Here is a 23,798-nt window from a genome sequence, read left to right on the forward strand (position 1 = left end):
CTAAAAACTACATAACATACTCTTTCCAACTAACACATCTGTTTATAATGTAACAATTAATTATAAACAATTAAATTATAGAAATTTAATTAAATATAAATTAAATTATGTACTTCATAAATTTAGGACTAGTTGTATCTTTTTCCATAAAGATAAGAACAGGTTAAAATAAAAGGTTAACATTTTAGAAGTCCTTCCTTTTAAGAAAATGTACTTGTCATTAAGGAAGTTTAAAAATTTAATTATGAGAATTTAAGATAAATGCTTTTTACTTTTATTATTCCTATAACCTATTATAAATTGGAGCTAGGGATAGCATAATGTTAGTTCTCTCTGCTTCTTGCCTGTAATATTCTCCTTAACTCTATTAGCTATTTTCTTTTGGTGGTTTATCAGAGGAGAGGAAATAGCATGACAATTGGAGAACCTTTTTTTAATGTAATATAACTATATTTTCTTGATATGTTTGATTTGGACTTCATATACTTATCGTTACAATATTTTAGCTTTTTTTTTGTTTTTTAAAATTTTTTTAAAATTTATTTTTGTTTTCAGTTTTCTAGCTGTTTGTTTCTCGATCATTGGCATTTTTTCTGCTCCTATCCTTGTACTTTTTGTGTGCCATGGAGCTCTAATTTTATCTCAGTTCATTCTGTTATACCTAAAAGATGCCCCCAACTCTCAACTTAATTATCCACCAGACTACTAACCTACATTTGCAGCAATAGGGTTGTTTGTCATTTTCAGTTTATGTAGGATGCGATCTCATTTAATCTTCATAAGAGTTTGTTGATCTTTGTTGTCCTATTTCTAAGACCTGTAGAGTACTTGCCCTGTAGTCAGCATACAACAGTAAACTTTTGTGGAATGATTCAATCAATGACCTCTACTGCTTTACTAGTCAAGAAATTCAAGCTCATCACCTTAACAAGAATCATGAAGCCTATTCCTGATTTTTATATTAAACTGTTCCCTTAAAAAATGAAGCAGAACCTAACAAGTAAAACATAAAGCTCTTAAGAAAGAAAATAAGTTCAACCCAGTTGTGGTAAACATTTTGATAGTGAGCTTTTCAGTGAAAAGGATTTAAAGATCTTGTTTAAACAACTATAAAGAAATAAGAAGGTTGTCAATGATGTTGGTTATATAGATCACTTAATCTCTTAGCTCTTTCATAATGCCTTTAATAGTTTTATTTCTGAGTTATTTGTTTCGTCATTTGAATTGTGTAGGAGTGTCTAAAATGAGACAAAATGTTTATTTCATCATCCTCTAGGTTTAAAATATAGGCAAATCAGATAGATTAAGCTGCTGACTTGAAGCTAGGGCTGTGTTATATAGTTCTGCTTTAAGAATCTAATATTTAGAAGGAAAACAGAAGTTATCAACTTGCAGAACAAAATTTCTCCGAAAAGTATAATACTTAAGTCTGTGCCAATCTGCTCCTTCCTCAGTCTAAATTGAGCAATAAAATAATTTTCCTCTTTTCTGTCTTGAACATGCCTGAAAATATTCTTCTGGAAGATTTGCAGGTTGATTAGAGATCACATTGTTATGCCTATCACATCCTAAATAGCAATGAATTGTTGAATATATTCTTTGGGTATAGACTATGAAGCTGATACCATAAATGCATAGTCCCCTTCACATTTTAGATACTGTGTATCCTTGACAGGCTAAAGATCAAGCAAAATTAGGAACTGGCATTTTTAAGAAGTGAAATACTTTGTTTACCTTCACATCCATTGAAGCTTGTTTGGTTTTTCTTCTAGGTCTTTCAGGCATAAATACTTAAGTCCTCTTATTTCTTCTTGTTATCGGTCTATTTAGCCATTTACCACCAGTAGAGGTATAATGAGAATGAAGCATGTCCCTTAAAAAAAAGAAATACAGTATTCAGAATTTGTCTAATACTACTTGTAGTAATCACTTTTTTACATTCAATTTTTAAAAATTGTGGTAAAATGTACCTAACGTGAAATTTACTCTCTTAATCATTTTTAAGTGTGTATTTCAGCTGTATCTTAAGCTGAAATATAAATATGTATATTAAATATATTCGTACTGCTCTGTGACCAATTCCTAGAACTTACTCATCTTGAACAACTGAAACTCTGCCTATCAAACAACTCCCCATTTTCCCCTTCCTCTAGGCTCTGGCAATTCTATTAATACTTTCTGTGTCTGTGAAATTGACTACTCTAGGTACTGCATAAGTGAAATCATACAGTATTTGTTTTTTTTTTTTTTTTTGACTGGTTTATTTTACTTAACATAATGTTGTAAGGGTTTATCCATGTTGGGAAATGTATCAGAATTTCCTTCCTTTTTAAGGTTGAATATTATTCCATTGTACAGATAATACCACACTTTGTTTATCCATTCATCTGTTGATGAACATTTGGGGTACTTCCACCTTTTCCATATTGTGAGTAATGATTTTATGAACATGGTGTCCAAATATCTGAGTCCCTGCTTTCAATTCTTTGGCTATATACCTACAAGAGGAATTGCTAGATCTTATGGTAATTCTATGTTTAATTTTTTTGAGGACTACCATACTATTTTCTGCAGTGGCTGATGTATTTTGCATCCCTACCAGCAGTGCACAAGGGTTCTAATTTCTCCACATCCTTGCCAACGCTTAATGTTTTCTGGGTGTTTTCTTTGTTTCTTTTTTCTTGACAGTAGCCATTCCGATGGGTGTAAGAAATCTCATTGTGGCTCTGATTTGCACTTCCCTAATGATTAGTGACACTGAGTATTTTTTCATATGCTTGGCTGGCCGTTTGTATATCTTTGGAGAAATGCTATTCAAATTCTTTGCCGATTTTTAAAATTGGATTGTTTGTTTTTTTATTATTGCGTTTTAGGTGTTCTCTATACAGTCTGGATTGTAACCTCTTATCCGATATATGACTTGCAGATCCTTTCTGCCATTCCACAGTTGCCTTTTCACTCTGTTGATCATGACCTTTGATGCACAAAGTTTAAAATTTTGATGTTTGTTTTATCTATTTTTTCATTTGTTGTCTGTGCTTTTGGTGTCATATCCAAGAAATCATTGCCAAATCCAATGTTGTAAAACTTTTCCCTATGTTTTCTTCTAAGAGTTTTATAGTTTTAGCTCTTACGTTTAGATCTTTGACCCATTTTGAGTTAATGTTTTTATATGGTTGTAGGGGGTACAGCTTCATTCTTTTGTATGTGGATATCTTTTACATTCAGTTTTCCACTATATGAGGAAAGATTTGTGTCTGTAAGTGATGGAAACCCCAGTGAGCTACTTTGTTTAATGGTAAATTTATTGAGAAGAGATATTTATTGATTTATTTATTGATATCTTTTATTAATTTGTTTTTTTAAATTGATTTGATTTTTTAACTTGAGCTCAAGAAGAGGTTGAACAGTTCAGCTGCTGGAAGTCTTGGGATGCAGCTAGGTCACAGGGGAAAAAAAAGTCAGGATCTGAAACACAGCCAGAGAACCAGAGACCTTTGTTGTCTTCCTTCCTCCCTCCCTCCCTCCCTCCCTCCCTCCTTCCTTCCTTCCTTCCTTCCCTTCTCCCCGCCCCCCCCACCCCCCCTCTCCCGCTCCTTTTTGGGCTTCTTTTTATGTGTTGGCTTCATTCTTTCAGTGCAGACTGGCCTTTTTTCTCCACATGGCAGGAAGTATACTCACCAACATTCAGTTTTATGTCTCAGAGATTCAGCTCTCGTACTGATCTCAAAGCTGTATCAGGTACAAACACTTAAAAATTCCAGTAAGAGAACTCTTCGGCCCAGCCAGATTCAGTTTTCTATCTCTGGATTACTTAGCTGAGGCCCACAAATAGGGCTGTTTGTCTTAATCTGGTAATTCCTAAGCATGTTAACCGTTAGATATAGGGACAGCAATTAAGAAAAGGGATACTAGTCAGTCTCAGATATCTAATACTACCCTTCTGCCATAGTATGATTTGTGTCCCATTTTACAAATAAATATGGTATTGATCACCTCTTAAACAGTAATTAGAGCTCAGAGCCTCTCAAATGTTGAAAGATTGAAAACGTATAGAGGTGATTTTCTGCTTAAAATTTTTTGAGGTTTCTTGTACCTCATCATTTAACTGTAAAATGTAGTTTAAATAAAAATGAATTAAAGTTTTGAGAAATTATTTGGAATACTTTATAATTTTCACTAAAACTCATATAAACATGACAAAACTAGAATGGGTAAAAAATATTAAAATCAGCAATTTAAATATAAATTAAGTAGTATGATATATTTAATATCACATATACAATTAGGATATATAGGAAATACTATAATATTTGGAGAAACCCATTACATTTAGAAGCCTTCTCAGGCTACTGAAGGAAGAGTGTTAATTCCTCTGTATCCATAGTGCATGATCCTAAGGTTCTTAGAAAACATGGATGAAACACACACACATCAAAACAAAGTATTAGCTTATCTATGACATCTATTATAATTTCTATAATATGTATTGTATCTGTATAAAACTTGGTTTTAATTAATTCCTGATTCATAACATGCTATTCAAAACATGTCTTACATATAAAAACTGCTATCATAATTGGTTACTTGGAGAATCTCTGGACTTAGAAGAGAGGAAAATTTCAAAAACAGTAGCCTAGGGAAACTGACACTAAGGGCAGATTTCTTTTTCTTTTTTTTTTTAATATTTATTTTATATTGGAGTATAGTTGATTAACAATGTTGTATTAGCTTCAGATGTACAGCAAAGTGATTCCGTTACACATATACACGTATCCTTTTTCAAATTCTTTTTCTATTTAGGTTATTACAGAGTACTGAGCTGAGACAGTAGGTCCTTGTTGGATATTTATTTTCAATACAGCAGTGTGTACCTGTCAATCCCAAACTCCCAGTCTATCCCTCCCCCTCACCTTTCCCCTCCCCCACCCCAGATAACTATAAGTTTGTTCTTTAAGTCTGTGAGTCTGTTTCTGTTTTGTAAATAAGTTCATTTGTATCTTTTTTTTAGATTCTGCATATAAGCAATATAATATGATATTTGTCTTTCTCTGTCTGATTTACTTCACTTAGTATGATAATCTCCAGGTCCATCCATGTTGCTGCAGCTGGCATTATTTCATTCATTTTAATGGCTGAGTAGTATTCTGTTGTATATGTGTACCACATCTTCTTTATCCACTAATCTGTCAATGGATATTTAGGTTGCTTCCATGTCTTGGCTATTGTAAACAGTGCTGCAGTGAACACTGGGGTGCATGTATCCTTTCGAACCATGTTTTTCTCCAGTATATGCCCAGGAGTGGGATTGCTGGATCATATGGTAGCTCTATTTTTAGTTTCTTAAGGAACCTCCATACTGTTCTCAGTAGTGGCTGTACCAATTACATTCCCACCAACAGTGTAGGAGGGTTCTAAGGGCAGATTTCTTCTTTTTTTTTTTAACATCTTTATTGGAGTATAACTGCTTTACAATGGTGTGTTAGTTTCTGCTTTATAACAAAGTGAATCAGGTGTACATATACATATATTACAATATCTCCTCCCTCTTGCATCTCCCTCCCACCCTCCCTATCCCACCCCTCTAGGTGGTCACAAAGCACTGAGCTGATCTCCCTGTGCTATGTGGCTGCTTCCCACTAGCTATCTATTTTACATTTGGTAGTGTATATATGTCCCTGCCACTCTCTCACTTCATCCCAGCTTACCCTTCCCCCTCCCCGTGTCCTCAAGTCCATTCTCTACGTCTGCATCTTTATTCCTGTCCTGCCTCTAGGTTCTTTAGAACCTTTTTTTTTTTTTTAGATTCCATGTATATGTGTTAGCATACGGTATTTGTTTTTCTATTGCTGACATCACTCTGTATGACAGACTCTAGGTCCATCCACCTCACTACAAATAACTCAATTTCCTTTCTTTTTATGGCTGAGTAATATTCCGTTGTATATATGTGTCACATCTTTATCCATTCATCTGTAGATGGACACTTAGGTTGCTTCCATGTCCTGGCTGTTGTAAATAGAGCTGCAGTGAACATTGTGGTACATGACTCTTTGTGAATTATGGTTTTCTCAGGGTATATGCCCAGTAATGGGATTGCTGGGTCATATGGTAGTTCTATTTTTAGTTTTTTAAGGAACCTCCATACTGTTCTCCATAGTGGCTGTATCAATTTACATTCCCACCAACAGTGCAAGAGGGTTCTAAGGGCAGATTTCTTGAGAGAGATGAATTGCCTAAAATATTTTTAGTTTAAGAGGAACCTGCCTGTTTTACACTTAACATATTTAAGACAAGCCAGAGATTTATTTGACCTAATAAGCATATTATGTTAAAAATTCAAAGCAAGGATTTGTGGGACTTAGTAACCAGTCACACCTTGGTGTGTATTTTTGCCGACTTCAGACTGTTTTCTTAGAAGGCCCAACTGAGATCAGCTGCTTTGAGGGGATAAATTCTTTGGGTATGCTTTTATCATTAATTTGTTTTTAAATTAAAAAAACAGTATATGATCACTGTAACACATTTAAATTTTAGTCACTTCCCAGCCCCTCTCCCTAGAAATGAGTACTATTAATAATTTGTTGTGTCTTCTTCTAGGGCATATGTTTTCCTAGAATAGAAGTTTTGATTTAGTGGAATACAAGAACATTTTGGACCATGCTGTAGTTTTTCTAGTGGCAGGGTAGGCTTGGATGGAGTCTTAGTGGTTTGTATATGGTTTCTGAGGGCTTTATTGGGGCTTGGGAAGAGCTTCCCATAGATGGGTGACTTTACATAAGAGAGGCAAGACAAATTTTAAAAAATTGCTGAGGATTAACTGTGCATGCTCAAAAGGTAAAAGTAATATTACTTTCTTCTTCTTCCCCTTCCCTCTTGTGGTATTTGTGCTCTTCCTCCCAGAAGCTAGAGTTCAAATTAGTGTTGTTTATGCTGTGTTTAAGCTATGAGTACATTAAGACTTTTGTGTTAATATCTGTGGTAGTAGTCATAATTCTTTCAAGTGTCAGAAGCCCAAGTCATATTGGTTTAATCAAAGAAAGGAATTTATGGCTTATTTGACTGAAAAGTTTAGGGATCTGGGTACTCAGAAAAGTAAGAATTTCTCTCTTTTTCTCTTGGTTTTGTTGTCCTTTCTGTTGATTTAATACCCAAGTAGGCTTTTACACGTGGGGCCTCCAGGATTGTGTCCTATCAACTTAGCTTCAGCATAAAGAGAACATGTTGATGAACAACAAGGACCTGTTGTACAGCACAGGGAACTCTGCTCAGTATTCACCTAAATGGGAAAAGAATTTGAAAAAGAATAGATATATTTATATGTATAACTGAATTACTTTGCTGTACACCTGAAACTAACACAACATTGTTAACTATACTCCAATATAAAATAAAAATTAAAAAAAAGAAAAACATATCTTACCAAGAATTTCAACAGAAATTTTAGCATTGACTATGGCCTGGATTAATGGGCCTGGATCAAATAAGTGTTTCTGGACTGTTATATGTGACCAACCCACCACAATTACGTAGACGTGACAATAGAGGAGCTGTAGTTTAGGTTATGCTAGGCTGTACTAGAATAATAACTCCCAAATCTCAGGGACTTTATGCAGCAAAAGCTTATTTCTTGCTCATGCAAAGTCAGCCACAAGGCTAGGTGATAACTCTAGTAGTCCATGTGGTAACTCAAGAATCCATACTGTTTTCACCTTGATCTTAACATGAAGCCTCCACAGTTGCTTCATCAGGGAATGAATAAGCCCAGACGTTTATGCATGAGCTATAATGCTTTAGCTTAGTACGTAACACAGAGCTAACAGCCCATTATACAGAATTAGCCACATGGTTCTGCCTAACTGCAAGTGTGCTGGAAAATGTGTGAAATAATAGGGTTCTTTATTTCTTTATTTTTTTTTGCGGTACGTGGGCCTCTCACTGCTGCGGCCTCTCCCGTTGCGGAGCACAGGCTCTGGACGCGCAGGCCCAGCGGCCACGGCCCACGGGCCCAGCTGCTCCGCAGCATGTGGGACCCTCCCGGACCGGGGCATGAACCCGTGTCCCCTGCATCGGCAGGCGGACCCCCAACCACTGCACCACCAGGGAAGGCCCAATAGGGTTCTTTGATGAGCAGAAATATGTCTGCTACAAACTGTTACAGAATAAAAAAGCATAGTGAGTGATGCAGGTAGGCATAGACAACAAATGTCAATTATAGCCTATAACTCTAAACAATGCTTAAAATGATATACAAAAAAAAAAAATGTTGATATACAAAATTATGTTCAGAATTTGAAACTGCTTGCTCTTTGGAATGTTCTTCACCCAAGTTTGACTTGTTTTTAAAGTAATTCAGGGACTCATGGTTGAAAATCACTGACTTTAAAAGTAATTTCCAGAATGCAACCCATTTATAGGTTGGAGACTGTGGTTATAACCATAATAAGTTAATCAGTTACCTCATAATTGCTGATTTCCATAGATATTATAGTTTAAACCAGTACATCTCAAATTATTTGTGATGATGGACTAGTTTCTTTTAAAGTTTCTACTGATGCTTTTATAAAATACAATAAAAATTTAATGCTAGAAAAAAATGACATAAGAAGAGACATATGAAATACAGGCCCTACTTTTTTTACTGTTAGATTCAACATTTATAAAACTACTCTCAACTTCTGTACTTAGCTTGTTGTGGGATAGGTAATGAGGAGTCTGGACCTTTACTGGTCCATGGATCATATTTTCAGGAGCGTGGTATAAAGGACTGTGGTTAATGCTTTGCAAGTATTGTCTACTTTAATTCTCATAACCTTATGGGTTAGAGGTACTGTGTATCACCATTTATAGAAAACTGGGCACAAAGAGTGTGAGTAAATTGCCCAAGGTCACACAGAAGCCACACAAAACCCACGTAGTCCAGTTTGACTCCAGAGTCCATGTGCTTGTCTGCCTCTGATTTTGCAAAGATGAAATGAGGTAGCATTCTAGTCCGAGACTGTCAAGAATGGACATAGATACAGGCAGAGAAAGTTACAATTGGAATTAATTCATTTGCCTAAAGAAAGAGAAGGTTAAGGATCACATAGTGATTTTCATATAAAAGTAGAGTTACAGAGGATACTGACGAACTGTTCTTTTATCCTGTAGTGGGTCCGCATCTGTTTACATTTTACCTTAGTTAGTATTATAATCCCTGATTTACAAAAGAAAATAATGATAGTATTTCCTTGAAATACGTGTCTTTCTGCCATAACTCAGTTTCATATACTGAGTACTTTGTTTCATATACTGTGTACTTTGTTTCTTTTATTCTTCCTCTTAATTCTTTTTAGTTTGATAGCATAATCAACCAAATTGTTACTATTACACTCGTATAAACATAGAAATAACATTTCTTTCTACAGGAAACAGTATTTTAACGAGAAAATGTAAGTAATGATTGTCTATTATGATGGTAATAGGTGATCATGTTGCTGTCTTAATTTTTTTCCATCATTAAATTCTTCATATAATGAAATTGGAAACTTTTAGAGTATTTGAATTTCAACAACAGTATATTAGTAAATTTTTAAAAATCTTCTTCCTATAGAAATCTGGTTAAGAAGTACTGTCCCAAACGTTCCACCAAAGATGAAGAGCCAAGGTAAATTATATACCTATTTACGGTTGCATATTAAAATTTAAAAGAAGACCTATATTTTTGTTATTTAGTAAAATAAATATTATGCCATTAGCTTTTTATAAAGATTTTTAAAAGTTTATTTTAATAAAAAATCATAATGTTTATGAAAGAGGAAACTACTGTTTTTTCTTACGAGGTTGCATACTTCAGTGGGCTTGATAATAGCTTTTTAGAATAGTTGAAGTGTGATTTCTAAGTAATAGGTGGACTGGGACTCCACTTGAATGATGTAGTCTCCAGAAGAAAAGGGTATTTTTTCCATACTTTATTTTGTAGCTGTCAGCTTGTTAGATTCTTGCTTTTACTTTTACAAGTAGTAAAACAATTTGGCTGGTTGGTTTAAAGGGGTAATGAAAAGGAATAAGGTTTTCAGGGTAATTTTGGAACTCTGAATAAAAGGTTTGCCTATGAGTAAACCTTTGCCTATGAGCTTTTTGGCATTCTTAAACAGGGGGATACATGGATGGTTGTAAAATGCAGAAACAAAAGGAGACTAGACTTAAAACAACTTTGTGTGTAATTGTCAGTTGTTAGAGGATTCTCAGGTTTAGTGTTAATGGAGTCCTAGCTGAGCTGTCCACCTTCAGCTTATGTAAGAGTGTTCCGGCAGTGTATTCAAGTAGATCTATACATTTTAATACAGTGATTCTCTTTGTTTCTCTCCTTCCCTCCGCACACATTCTTTTTACCCTTATTTTTGCCCCTTCTTACCCCTCTGTGGTGCCAACCATAGCGGCACTTCAGTTGCATTCAGGATGTGGGCAGGCATACAGGCAGCTGTGTCCAGAGCTGATAGCAAAATTGTTCTGTAGATCACCCATCAAGATGCATTTGAGTGGTATAATTGGCAGGTTCTGTCCTCTAGAGCAAGCATATCATCTCTGTAATAGGTTCAGCTGCCAAGCCTAGGAATCCAACCAAGTTCATTCCCAAGCTCAGGGCAGTTAATTGGCAACTTAAGAGATTACAGTATGCTAAAAGAGCCTGCAGGTAGTATTCTTATTATTTTTTGACCCCAAATATCCTTTTATTTATAAATTAAGACTGCCCGAAGATATATAAACATGTACAACTTGAGCTTAAGCAGGATTCTTTTCATACAAAGTTAATTTAGAGCTAGTAGCTGAGATTTAGGTTGAATATGTTAAAATTTGTTAAGTATCAGGCTCAATCTATACCTCACAAAAACATTTATAATGAAAGTAAAAATAAATTTCACCATTTTTAATATGTTTTTGTCAGGTTTACTTCGTGTATAGCCTTTTTTAACATCCTTAACGAGTTAAATGACTATGCAGGACAGCGAGAAGTAGTAGCAGAAGAAATGGCGCACAGAGTTTATGGTGAATTAATGAGATATGCTCATGATCTGAAAACTGAAAGAAAAATGGTAATTCTTGTCATTTTTATACAGTTATAATAGTATATGAAATATTTTCACAGAAATGAAGTAATTACTTTGCTTTTTAAAATAATGTATAGTCATACAGCATAAACTGGTTTTCTATTTCTCTAAATTTCTTCTAGCTAAAATTATCTCAAGACATTCTTGCTAATTTGTGATCCTTTTGGATTTAAGACTGAGGTTTGGTAAATTCCAGCCAGTGGGACAAATCTAGTTTACTGCCTGTTTTTGTTTCTTAGTTACCATGAGCTAAGAATGGTTTTTACATTTTTAGATAGTTGAAAAGAAAATGAAAAAAAGAATATTTTATGACATGTGAAAATTATATGAAATTCAAATTTTAGTGACCATAAAGTTTTATTGGAACAGGCGCACACTCATTCACTTATATATTGTGTGTGGCTGCTTTTGCATTATATTAGCAGAGTTGAATATTTGTAACAGAGACAGAGACCGTGTGGTTTGCAAAGCCTAAAATGTTTATTTGACCCTTTATAGAAAACTTTGTCAACCCCTATTTAGATAATCATGTATTTTCCAAGAGATTATATCTGTCTTAAAGATTATATTTAAAATATTTAAATAATAGTCTATAAAATGCATTTTAGAGAATTTTTGCTTTACTAATAATCTATTCCTAAGTCTTGATAAAGTTTACATAATTAGTACCTTGAAAAAAAAATTAAGTGAAAAGCCTTTTGGGGACTTTAGGCTTTAATTGGTATTGTAATTTAAAAATTTGTTTTGTTTGTTTTTTTGGTTGTTGTTATGATCTTCAGCATCTTCAAGAGGGACGAAAAGCTCAGCAATACCTTGACATGTGCTGGAAACAGATGGATAATGTGAGTTATAGTGTTTTCATGTTTAACATAAAATTTTGTAGCATTTAGCTCTAAATGCTCTTATGCTTCATATCTATTTGAGTTTAATATTTCTCAATGTAGTATTATTTATAATTTGACATTGGTGTAAGTAGAGAATATGAGACCATTTTGTCTGTTTTCCTTTTTTCTACATGGTTCTGTACTTGTACCAATTCTATAATCTTCAGATAATTGTAAACATTTAGGAAGATTCTTTTTGACTTTGCCATTGTTACTATATAATATTGATAGAGGATAGAAGTAATAAGGAAATATTGATATGTCCTGGAAGACCATGTGACTAAGAGAAACTAGATTCTAATTCTGCCTTTTCCTTAGCACCTGATTTTTTCTTGACTTCAGTTTTAGCAAATGAAAAATGAAGACAGTGAACTAGATTATATGAAATGTTTCTTCCAGTTCAGTGATTCTATAATTGAGTGTTTCTAGTACTGGGCTGCTGGTCATAGACTATCTTACTGTAGGAAATAAAGTACTTTATAGGGCAAAATTATAAAAGCATAATAATTATTTACTTTAAAAACTTTCCAGAGGTACTTATTAATGTGGTTTTTCTTAAATATTCTGGCATACAGTCATTTGAAAACCAAGATGTTTACATGGAACATTTTATCTTCTTTACTTAAAACGTTATGCCAAATGATGTGCTGTCGTATAGGGTTAATATTCTTTCTTGAACCCTCATGTTAGCAAGCAGTTTACTCTTTCCCTGCATATTTTTATGATGGACACTGTATTCCTTGAAAATTATGCTGAAGGGAGTTTTTCATGTTAATTTAGCTTGTGGTTGTTGGAAAAAGGACAAGTCTGAGATTAAAAAAAAAAACGTATGCATATACGTGCACAGCTTTCAGCTTTTTTTCTTTCTTTTTTAAAGGCACGGATTAAAAGCTTAGATTAAATTTTTACTATATAAACTGTCACTGATGTAAATTCTAATCACCAGTACTGATTGAGAATTCTTAGGTACATTAATAGTCTCTTTTCATTTTTGTTTTGATTTTCTTTCTAATTGGTTTCAGAAAGACTTCTAGGGAGTGTTTACATTTATTAAATTTTAAATTGCCTTAACTAGCATCCTTAGTATCTGCCACCCAATGAATGTGTATGTATGTGTGTCTTTCATTTGCACAAAATAACAGACTCCTACACTCATGAGTTATTGGTCCCTTTAAAAACTGGAGTTAGACACAAATCATTCCTGTTGATATGTGCTGACTTACCTTTAGAACAATTGTTAGTTATTAAGCAAAAGTCATAAGGGTCATAAAAAACAAGTGTCAAAAAATGTAGGAGAGATTTCTTTAAGGCGTTAACAATATTGTGAAATAAAGGTGAATTCAGCTCAACTCATGTTTATTGAAGGCATCTGTAACATGTATTGAGTCTGGTACAAAAGCAAATATGATATGGTCTTGTTTTTGTGGAGCCTGCAGTCTAATAAGAAAGAGACACAAATATAATTTCTGTGTAATATGTAGAAATATGTGCAGGATGCCTTTTATAGTCCCATGTCTTCATGTCTAATCAAGAAAACGAAATTGTAAAATTCCTAACATGTTTGCAATAATTGAGAGGATATTTAAAGAACTAGGAGAGAAAGCTTGAATTAGTGACAGAGTATTGAACATTGAGAAAAAAAAATTTAAAGACAGTTATTAACCCAGGATAAACAAAATAGGCCCCACTGACATTTAAGTTGAGGGCAGAAGACAGTAGCCGGTGAAGAAGATTTTGAAGGAATGGTCAGAGATTGAGAAGATTGAAGCATCAGAAATGGCAGGTCTATCAGGTGGTTCCAAGTAACAGATCATATGAGTTTATAAGAACAAAGCTTGGAAACAGGTCAGTTCTAGAGTTGGTCAGTAGCTCAGTGATGTCACCAAGGCTGCTTTTTCTGTCTGTCCACGTTGCTGTCTTGACCATGGCCTTTTCCCTCAGGCTTGTCCCTTTATGGTCAACAGTTGATTTAAACAGCCAAGCACCACATCCTCATTCAGCTGCATGCAGAAGCAGGAGAGAGGAAGCATTTCTCTTCTGTTTCCTCTTATCAGGGAAGGAAAGCTTTCCCAGAAAACCCCAGCAGAATTCTTCATGGGTGCCTTTGACAAGATTAGATTACTTGACCATGCCCCAGCTGTGGAAAGGCTGGTAAAGCAAGTTACCAGCTCTTTTCAGCCTCCGTACAGGGAGGTGGGCTCTTCTGAGAAAGAATAGGGGAGTAGATGTGGCTGTTGATTAGTCTGTGACACAAAGGATGAAGAAAGGAGAATCTTTTCTGGAGTATATCCCTGTATTGTATAATGATATAATATCTTTCAGGGAAGGAGTATTTTTAATATTACTGTACTCATGATTCTTTTGCTGTTGCAAGGAAATTAGTAGGTAGATTTTTTTTCACAAACAATAGGACACTTAATATAAAAGTATTGTTGTGGGCTTCCCTGGCGGCGCAGTGGTTGAGAGGCCGCCTGCTGATGCAGGGGACACGGGTTCGTGCCCCGGTCCGGGAAGATCCCACATGCCGCGGAGCGGCTGGGCCTGTGAGCCATGGCCGCTGAGCCTGCGCGTCCGGAGTCTGTGCTCCGCAACGGGAGAGGCCACAGCAGTGAGAGGCCCGTGTACCGCAAAAAAAAAAAAGTATTGTTGTATATGAGTTGCCTCAAATTACACCAAAATTAGTAGATAGCTGGTCAATTTGAAAACACAGCTCTGAACTGAGTTTCAGAGAATTAACTGTGGAAATTTAATTTTAATCTTCACAGGAAAGTGACATTCTGTATATTATGTATATTCAGATATATTTATGCTTTGAATAAATTTTATGTATCTCATTTGATATCTCATACTAATAAAAATAGTAAGTACATTTAAAATTTTTACCCTGGAAACTAAGGGTAAACTAAAAGCCAGAGCAATAGTTGTGTGAGCTGATACAGTGGCATTTGAAAAGTGGTTCTAGAGGTTTTGGGGTATGGTTTACAGGACCTTGCTAAGGGCTTGGGGTTTAGTACTCACACACTGACAAAGTTTAGGTTTTAACTCTGTATGTTTGGAGAGTTGGAACTGAAATCCCTGTATAAAGTTGTATAAAGACTCTGAAGGACTAAACCTTTAGTGAAAGGTGGCAGGAACTCTGCCTACTGGCCAAGGGAGGTAGCGAAGAACCTTGTCTCTATCTGAAGGTCAAGGAGTAGGAGGTATCCTGTGAGAAATATAAACCTTTCGACCTTGTAGTTATGAGGTTTGCACTATCTGAATAGTTTTGTAATCCTCAAGACAAGAAATTGACATTGTAACTGGTTAGGTAAATAGAAAATGTTGACATCCTGTGCTTTCTTCTGAGTAATTCTCAGAATACAGGTAGCAAGGCATATATTTTCCAGACAAGAAATTGGAAGAGTTTCTTCTGTGGATTTTAATTAGTTTGAGAGGAAAGACTTAAAGATACAGGCACCATGGTTTCTCCAAGGAAACTGCCTGGCCTTATCACTGTAGAGGAAAAGGCCATAATCCAATTAGCTTTTAAAATAAGAGCAGATAGGCAGGTATCCCCAGACATTTAAAAAAAAATCTAATGTAAACACCAGAGTATGCAGAAAAACTAGTATGCAGGAAAAAAAGCAACTTTGAAGAAACAGTGACTGTGAAAGGAAATAGAAATTAAAAAGCAAAAACAAGCAAAACCCAGAACTATTAACATTTTCATAGGGAATAGAGAAGTTATTACATCCATGAAGTAGGAACAAGATACTATAAAGAAAGGAACATATAAAGGACAAAAAAGAACTTTATGGTAGCAGAAATGAAAAGCTCACTAGAAAGAGTGAAATTGAAGAAATCTCTCAAAGTAGAGCAAAATGACAGAGATTGAAAATATGAGAGAAAATATAAGAGAATTAGAGGGACTCATCCTATAGGTTCATTTTCAAGATAATAAGCATCTTAAAAAAGAGAAAACATAGAAAATGTATAGGCAAAATTAATTCAAGAAAATTTCCCCAGAACAGAAAGACGTGAGTTTCCAGATGGAAAGGATTTTCCAGGTGCTCAGCACAGTGGATTCACAGCAAGACATATCTTCATGAAATTTCAGAACAATTAGGAGAGAGAGAAGATCCTACCAACCTCCAGAGAGAAAAAACAAAACAAAATAAACATATTTTATGCAAAGGATCAGGGATCAGAATGGGATCAGGAAGCCAGAAGACAGTGGAGTGGTACTTTTACATTTCTGAAGAAACAAGATTTCCTACTTAGAGTTTCATACCTGGCCAAATTTTATCAATTAAAATAGATGGAAAGGCATTTTCAGTCATGGAGACTTAAACAATTATCTCTTTTAGGAAGCTTCTTTTAGGAAGCTACTGCTGAATGTGTTCTAGCAAAATAGAGAAATGAACCAAGAAAGGGGCAGGTGTGGAACTAGGAAATAGGAGATTCGAATTAAGGGAGAATTGAAAGGAATCCCCAGGAAATGGTGAAGGGAAATCCCAAGGTAACAGTTATTCAGTAGGCCTAGTTTGGTAACCAGTTCAAATTTTAACAGGTTACAAACCTCTGGGTTCTTGATTTCATTAAGAAGATAAAATTGATAGAATTCAGAATATGTTTGAATTAACTGAGGAGAGATGTAAAGAATTGGGGACACTAGGGTTGAATTAGAGAAAAGTACATTGAAAACTAAAGCAGATTTTTTAGAAAAAGACATTAACTTCAGGATAAAAAAATACACAGGAAAGTAAATATATGCTCAGTTGTGAATAGGTTTTGCAAAGTCATACTAATTTGAATTAAAAAAATTTTAGAGGTCATTCTGGGCAGATGGTATTCCTGGGACACTTGGAAGAAACAACACAAAACCACTTTGGAGGGATGTTTCCACATTCTAAGCTACATTGGGACTCCATCAAAAAAAAAAAAAAGAAAAGAAAACAAGCAAACACCAAAACCAATCAACCAAACATATAAAAACCAAACAAAAAACCCCAAACAAACCAAAAAAGTCATGCTTAAGATGAGCTTAAAATAAAAAATTACAAAATATATATGATTATTTTTCTTATTATAAAGAGATTGAGATACATAATAAATATTAACTCAGTCATGCCTATGATTTTTTTTCTTCACAGTCTTATGACGTCTGATATTTAAGGCACATGGTTTGTAATAGTAAAATTCTTTGCTAATTTAGAAAAATTTTACTTGTAGTGTGTAATTTTACACAATACACAGTGGCAATACCTTAAAGTTACTTTCTTTTTTATTGAGGTATAGTTGGTTTACAATATTGTGTTGGTTTCAGATGTACAGCAAAATTATTCAGTTATGTATAAATTCTTTCAGATTATTTTCCAGTATAGGTTATTATAAGATATTGAATATAGTTCCTTGTGCTGTATAGTAAATCCTGTTGCTTATCTGTTTTATGTATAGTAATTTATATCTGTTAACCCCATACTCCTAATTTATCCCCCTATTCCCTTTCCCCTTTGGTAACCATAAGTCTGTTTTCTATGTCTGTGAGTCTGTTTCTATTTTGTATATACATTCAGTTGTATTATTTTTTAGATTCCACTTATAAGTGATATCATATAATATTTGTCTGACTTAGTCTGCTTAGTATGATATTCCAGGTCCATCCATGTTGCTACATATGATAATATTTCATTCTTTTCTTTATGGCTGAGTAATATCCCATTGTATATATATAGCACATCTTTTTTTTGTGTGTGTGTGTTACGCGGGCCCCTCACTGCTGTGGCCTCTCCCGTTGCGGAGCACAGGCTCTGGACGCGCAGGCTCAGCAGCCATGGCTCACGGGCCCAGCCACTCCGCAGCATGTGGGATCCTCGCGTACCGGGGCACGAACCCACGTCTCCTGCATCAGCAGGCGGACTCCCAACCACTGCGCCACCAGGGAAGCCCCTATAGCACATCTTCTTAAACCAGTTGTCTGTTGATAGGCATTTGGGTCGTTTCCATGGCATAGCTATTGTAAATGGTGCTACTGTGAACATTGGGATGTATGTATCTTTTCAAATTAGAGTTTTCGTCTTTTCTGGATACATGCCCAGGAGTGGGACTGCTGGATCATATGTTAGTTTCTTGAGAAACCTGCATACTGTTTTCCACAGTGGCTACACCAATTCGCATTCCCACCTTGTAGGACAATTCCCTTTTCTCCACACTCTCTCCAGTGTTTATTATTTGTAGACTTTTTTGATGATAGTCATTCTGACCAGTGTGAGGTGATACTTCATTGTGGTTTTGTTTGCATTTCTCTAATAATTAGCTATGTTGAGCACCTTTTCATGTGGCTGTTGGACATCTCTATGTCTCCTTTGAAGAAATGTCTAGGTCTTCTGCCCTTTTTTTGATTGGGTGGTTTTTTTTTTTTTTTTTTTTTGCAGTATGTGGGACTCTCACTGTTGTGGCCTCTCCCGTTGCGGAGCACAGGCTCCCGACGCGCAGGCTCAGTGGCCATGGCTCATGGGCCCAGCCACTCCGCGGCATGTGGGATCTTCCCAGACTGGGGCACGAACCCGTGTCCCCTGCATCGGCAGGCGGACTCTCAACCACTGCACCACCAGGGAAGCCCTGGGTGGTTTTTTTGATATTGAGGTGTATGAGTTGTTTATATATTTTGAATATTAACCCCTTATCAGTCACATCACTTGCAAACATTTTCTCCCATTCCATAGGTCTTTTTATTTTGTTGATGCTTTCCTTTGCAAAAGCTTTTAAGTTTGATTAGGTCCCATTTGTTTAGTTTTGCTTTTACTTCTTTTGTCTCAGGAGACTGATCTAAGAAAGTATTGTTGTGATTTATGTCCGAGAATGTTTTGCTTATGTTCTCTTCTAGGAGTTTAATGGTGTCCTGTATTATGTTTAGGTCTTTAATACATTTCGAATTTATTCATTTTTTTTTTGCGGTACGTGGGCCTCTCACTGTTGTGGCCTCTCCCGTTGCGGAGCACAGGCTCCAGACACGCAGGCACAGCGGCCATGGCTCACGGGCCCAGCCGCTCTGCATGTGGGATCTTCCCGGACTGGGGCACGAACCTGTGTCCCCTGCATTGGCAGGCAGACTCTCAACCACTGCGCCACCAGGGAAGCCCTCAAATTTATTCTTATATAAGGTGTTGAGGGAGTGTTCTAATTTCATTGATTTACAAGTAGCTGTCCAGTTTTCCAAACACCACTTGCTAAAGAGGCTGTCTTTTCTCCATTGTATATTCTTGACTCCTTTGTCATAGAGGTGTGTCGTAGGTGTGTGGGTTTATTTCTGGGCTCTCTTTTCTGTTCCATTGATCCATGTCTTTTTTTTGTGCCAATACCATGCTGTTTTGATAACTGTAGCTTTATAGTATTGTCTGGAATCTAGAAGGGTTATGCTTCCAGCTTTGTTCTTTTTCCTCAGGATTACTTTGGCAATTCTGGGTCTCTTATGGTTCCATATAAATTTTAGTATTATTTGTTAACTTCTAAATGAGATAAATCTAACTTTATTTTTCCACATTTTAATTTTTTTTAACAGAGTAAAAAGAAATTTGAAAGAGAATGTAGAGAGGCAGAGAAGGCACAACAGAGTTATGAAAGATTGGATAATGATACTAACGCAACCAAGGCAGATGTTGAAAAGGTAAGAAATAATCCAAACTGACTTTAATATCAAAATATTATTACTTGCATATGGAGAGTAGTTACAATATTTGTGTTGGTATTAGAGTTTCCTCAAGAGATACACTACATCTAAATCTAAGATACACAAATATTTGCATACTTTACACATAGTGGTCTGAGAAAATAATTAGAATAAAATTAATATATTAATGTCAACTGCATTCTGAGTGTATAGGAAAGACATAGTTGCTATTAGGAATGAGCTTCTATCCTATTTAAAAATAAGATAGAAAGTCTAAGGTATGTTGATGGGGTATGCAAATAGAGGCTGGATAGTGTGCTTCCCAAGTATACAGAAGGGAAAACATGATAAAACTGTCAGAAGTGTGATATCAACTATTTGTTTATTATTTGATTAATTCAGTCATTCATTTTGGAAAACTGAATTCTCTCTTGTCATTCACTGACTGATTCTGGGCCAGATGTTCTGTAACATTACTGTTGGTAGGATCAGCCCTGTAACTATTGCTGCTTAGCTTCTCCTTCTCCCCTGCTGTATGCTCTTTATCTTAGGACATTTGACCCAGTGATAGTGCTGAAATGTTGGGATTTTGAAAAATAGATGAACCTTACTCCATGTTTTTGTATATACAAAGGCCCAACATTAGTATATTTTCTCCTTAGAATTTTGTAATTTCCTATAGCATCAGAACAAGGAAAAGCAAGAAGAAAGGAATAATTTATTTTCTACCTTCCATTTTCTTTACCAGTTTTTAAAAACCCCAAAATCATATACATTTCAGGTTACAGTTACCTTAAAGTTCTTCTAGTATAACTTATGATGGCGTTTATCTTGTCTACCCTATTTTTAATAACATATCTCTTATGATAGTAAGTTCCCTGTTATTGGGAATATAGAGTCTTAAAATAGTCTGTTCATTTTTTTAAAAAAAAAAACCATTTCCTTAATATTGACCCCATTTGTCTCCCTGTTCAGCTTTAGTTTCTTTGAGGTACCAGAAAAATAACAAATCTATATTTTTCTCAAAATAGGTTTTTAGATATTTGTAGCAGATTATCTACCCCTAGATGAACTATTGTGTTTCTTCACCTATTGCACATATGAAATATCTTCAAGTTACTTTTCAGACATCTTCAAGTTACTACTTTCCTTGGATACCAATTTAAACAATATTCTTTGTTACCTCAAATTTGGTATAGTTCAGTCTGATCAGTTCTGAGTTTAATTACATCCTTTGTTTTGAACACTAAATTTATGTTAATTATACCCTAAATGTATATCAACTTTTTGGGCAACCACATTGTTTGGCTTGACTCTCATTGAGTTTATGGTTAACTGAAATCCCCATGTCTTTTCACATATGGTGTGGTATAAGAATATGTGTCTCAGACAGAACTTGTACTGTTGGTCTTTTAAACGTATATGCTACATCTGTATCAATATTAGATTTGATCCTGCTGTTAAGATTTTTGGATCCTGATTTTGATCATCCACTATATTAATTTCCTTCCAGGTATCATGTCATACACATAATGTGTTATCATTACTTGATAAAAATGTGGACCACAACACTTGCAAACAGCCCTATTTTATATATGGGAAACTTCCTTGGTGGTTGACATTGACTCCTTAAGAACTCCCTTGACTTACTATCAAACATCAATTGAATACATAGTTTATGTACTAGGCAAGTTAGGCGAACTCTTTAACTGGGCTCTCATTTTTAACTTACTCATTTTGTCTATAAAGATATCTTTAGAGACAGGTCAGACATCTTGAAATCTAGATATAACATGTCTACTAGTTAGTTTCACCTAACTAGTTCAGAATTTTTATGTTTATATCTTCCTTTTTTATTCTTATTTGTTTGCAACCCCTTTAATTATTAGAGAATTAGGAAAACTTTGAGGTTTTACTTTAGATACCAGAGAGTAGAGGAATTCTGTTTTAAGTGACCAGGAAGGGAAGGTAACATAGTTTCAAGTAACTACTTATGAAAGTTTAAAAATAAAGCATAAAAAAACAGGTGAAGAGGGAGCAGGCCGAGTATCTTCCTAAAGAAAAGGAAGTCAGTTGCACAAAACCGTGAATATATGTAACACTATCAAACTGTACACTTAAAAATGATTAAGATGGTAAATTTTATGTTACGTGTATTTTGCCACAATTAAAATTTAAAAAAATTTGATGAAATATAAAAAGAAAAAGAAAGAAAGAAAGGAAAGGCAGTAGATGTGAAACCCAGAATATGGCAGGGAAGGTGTCAATTGTTTTAGCTTCTAGCCTTATTCTCTTACATAACCTGCTGGAGCCTTTCTCCCAGGCCTTGGGAGTCACAGCCAGTGACTTGGAACATGAGGAGCTTCCCCTGAAAGAACCATTGTGGGTAGGGAATATTCTGGAAACCTTTTATTCCATCATAGTTTGTGAGAGGAGGGAGAAAAGGGAAAGCAGTGAATGAATGTGTACTTACGATCCCAGGTTAGAACTTGAAGTGTATTTTTCTGTAGAAATATTTTCGGCCATGGTGTTTAGTTTTCATAGTACTTATTTATTTTAATTTTCAAGTACACTGTGGATTAAATGGATTTTTGTGGACTTATCTGAGATCTTGACTGCCATGTATTTCTGTAGGTCGGTTTGTTTCTGAGTTCAGAAGAACTAACTTGTAGACCTACTGTTAGAAGGTTAGGGATTACAATTGTAAAAACTAGAATTAGAATAATGAAGTGTATTCACAATGTGCTTTTATTGATATAATTTTCAAAGCACTCTCATCTAACATGATTTATAGGTTGGAACACTGAAAATTTTTCAATTCTTATTTTGTTTTTTTCTATTACTTTATAACAATTGAGAAAATTGTTTAGATTCCCCTCCAATAAATCTAGGTTTGTGCTGTTTATATTCTGATGTTCTCACCAATGAATCAGTAGATGGTACTAATATTCTCATTCAAAAAGCATTTCTATAAGACCTTCCTTGAGATGAACAGAACTATATTCTAAATAAGCATTCCTTAGATAAAGTACCTGTGGATTTGTATAGCAGTAGAAATTATTGTTAAGCATTACATTATCCCCAAATCCCATTTTTACTATTATTTGGTTTCACTGTGGTTCTGAGTTGGATATAACTGGATTATGTTTAAAGAAATGTTTTACTGCTAACTTTGTAACTGTCTAAATTATTCCTGATGCTATTTTTCTCTTCTGATTAAAAGCTTACTATTTCAAACCATAGTGTTGTCATTTATTTAATTAAAAAAATCTGAATTTGTTAAGGAGAAACTTTATTTTCATGGATTATTGTAAGGGGGAGGATTTATTATTGCAGTAAGAAAAAGGGAATATTGCAACAGGGAGACTGGCCATAAGATCTGTAAGCCTCTCCTTTACTTTTAAATGATATCAGTAGTTAGAAAAAGTCTCATTTTAGTATAACTTCTAGAAAAGTGAATTAGCTGTGATTTTGTTGCTCGTCTTGTCGTTGGTGATGATTTGGACCAATTTGCTTCTAGGCTAAACAGCAGTTGAATCTACGTACACATATGGCTGACGAAAATAAGAACGAGTATGCTGCACAATTACAAAACTTCAATGGAGAACAGCACAAACATTTCTACGTAGTGATTCCTCAGATTTACAAGGTAAAATTTAGAGATGTGAAATTCACCTAATTTTATATACGGAAGAGCTAGTCTTTAAATGTAAAACTTCAAAATTTCAGGCATCAATCAGAATGTTTCTAGATTCACTAGTTAGTCATCAAGATTGGTGATAAGAAATTTATGATTATAGATGTGAAAAGTAGATTTTTTCTGACTGAAATCACAGATTTTTCTAGAGATTTATTAGTAGTATATTAAACAGTTCACTCAAACAATGACATTTTCTAGATAAATTTTAATACTACATTCTTAAGTCTTATGAGATGGGAGAATTCATTGGAATTGTGTATTGTAGTCTGCTCACTTAGAATTTGGATGTAGCTTTTTGACACTATAACAGAATCATTGGCATTAGTCCAGATGGCAGAAATAAAACTTAAGAAATGCATTTGCTAGCCTGGTTTTTGCCTGCTTATCTTCCTAGCTGCCAGATCATAAATGTAATTCAGGCTTATAAATCCCATCCATCATCATTTGATGATACTATTTGCCAAACGGCCCTCAGG

The 23,798-nt window shown here is 34.9% G+C and overlaps 1 protein-coding gene across 1 annotated transcript in view; it reads left to right on the forward strand.

Moving 5' to 3' along the window:
• Window positions 1-23,798, forward strand: part of FNBP1L (formin binding protein 1 like) — a 122,038-nt gene that overhangs the window by 75,390 nt on the left and 22,850 nt on the right. The window contains exons 3-7 of the mRNA XM_065872358.1: window positions 9,593-9,646; window positions 10,419-11,075; window positions 11,870-11,932; window positions 19,515-19,619; window positions 23,143-23,271. Of these exons, the coding sequence (XP_065728430.1) occupies window positions 11,010-11,075; window positions 11,870-11,932; window positions 19,515-19,619; window positions 23,143-23,271 (363 nt within the window). The 5' untranslated portion in view covers window positions 9,593-9,646; window positions 10,419-11,009. The remainder of the gene's footprint in view (window positions 1-9,592; window positions 9,647-10,418; window positions 11,076-11,869; window positions 11,933-19,514; window positions 19,620-23,142; window positions 23,272-23,798) is intronic.

This window comes from Phocoena phocoena, chromosome 1, assembly GCF_963924675.1.
Source record: "Phocoena phocoena chromosome 1, mPhoPho1.1, whole genome shotgun sequence".
Taxonomy (NCBI): domain Eukaryota; kingdom Metazoa; phylum Chordata; class Mammalia; order Artiodactyla; family Phocoenidae; genus Phocoena; species Phocoena phocoena.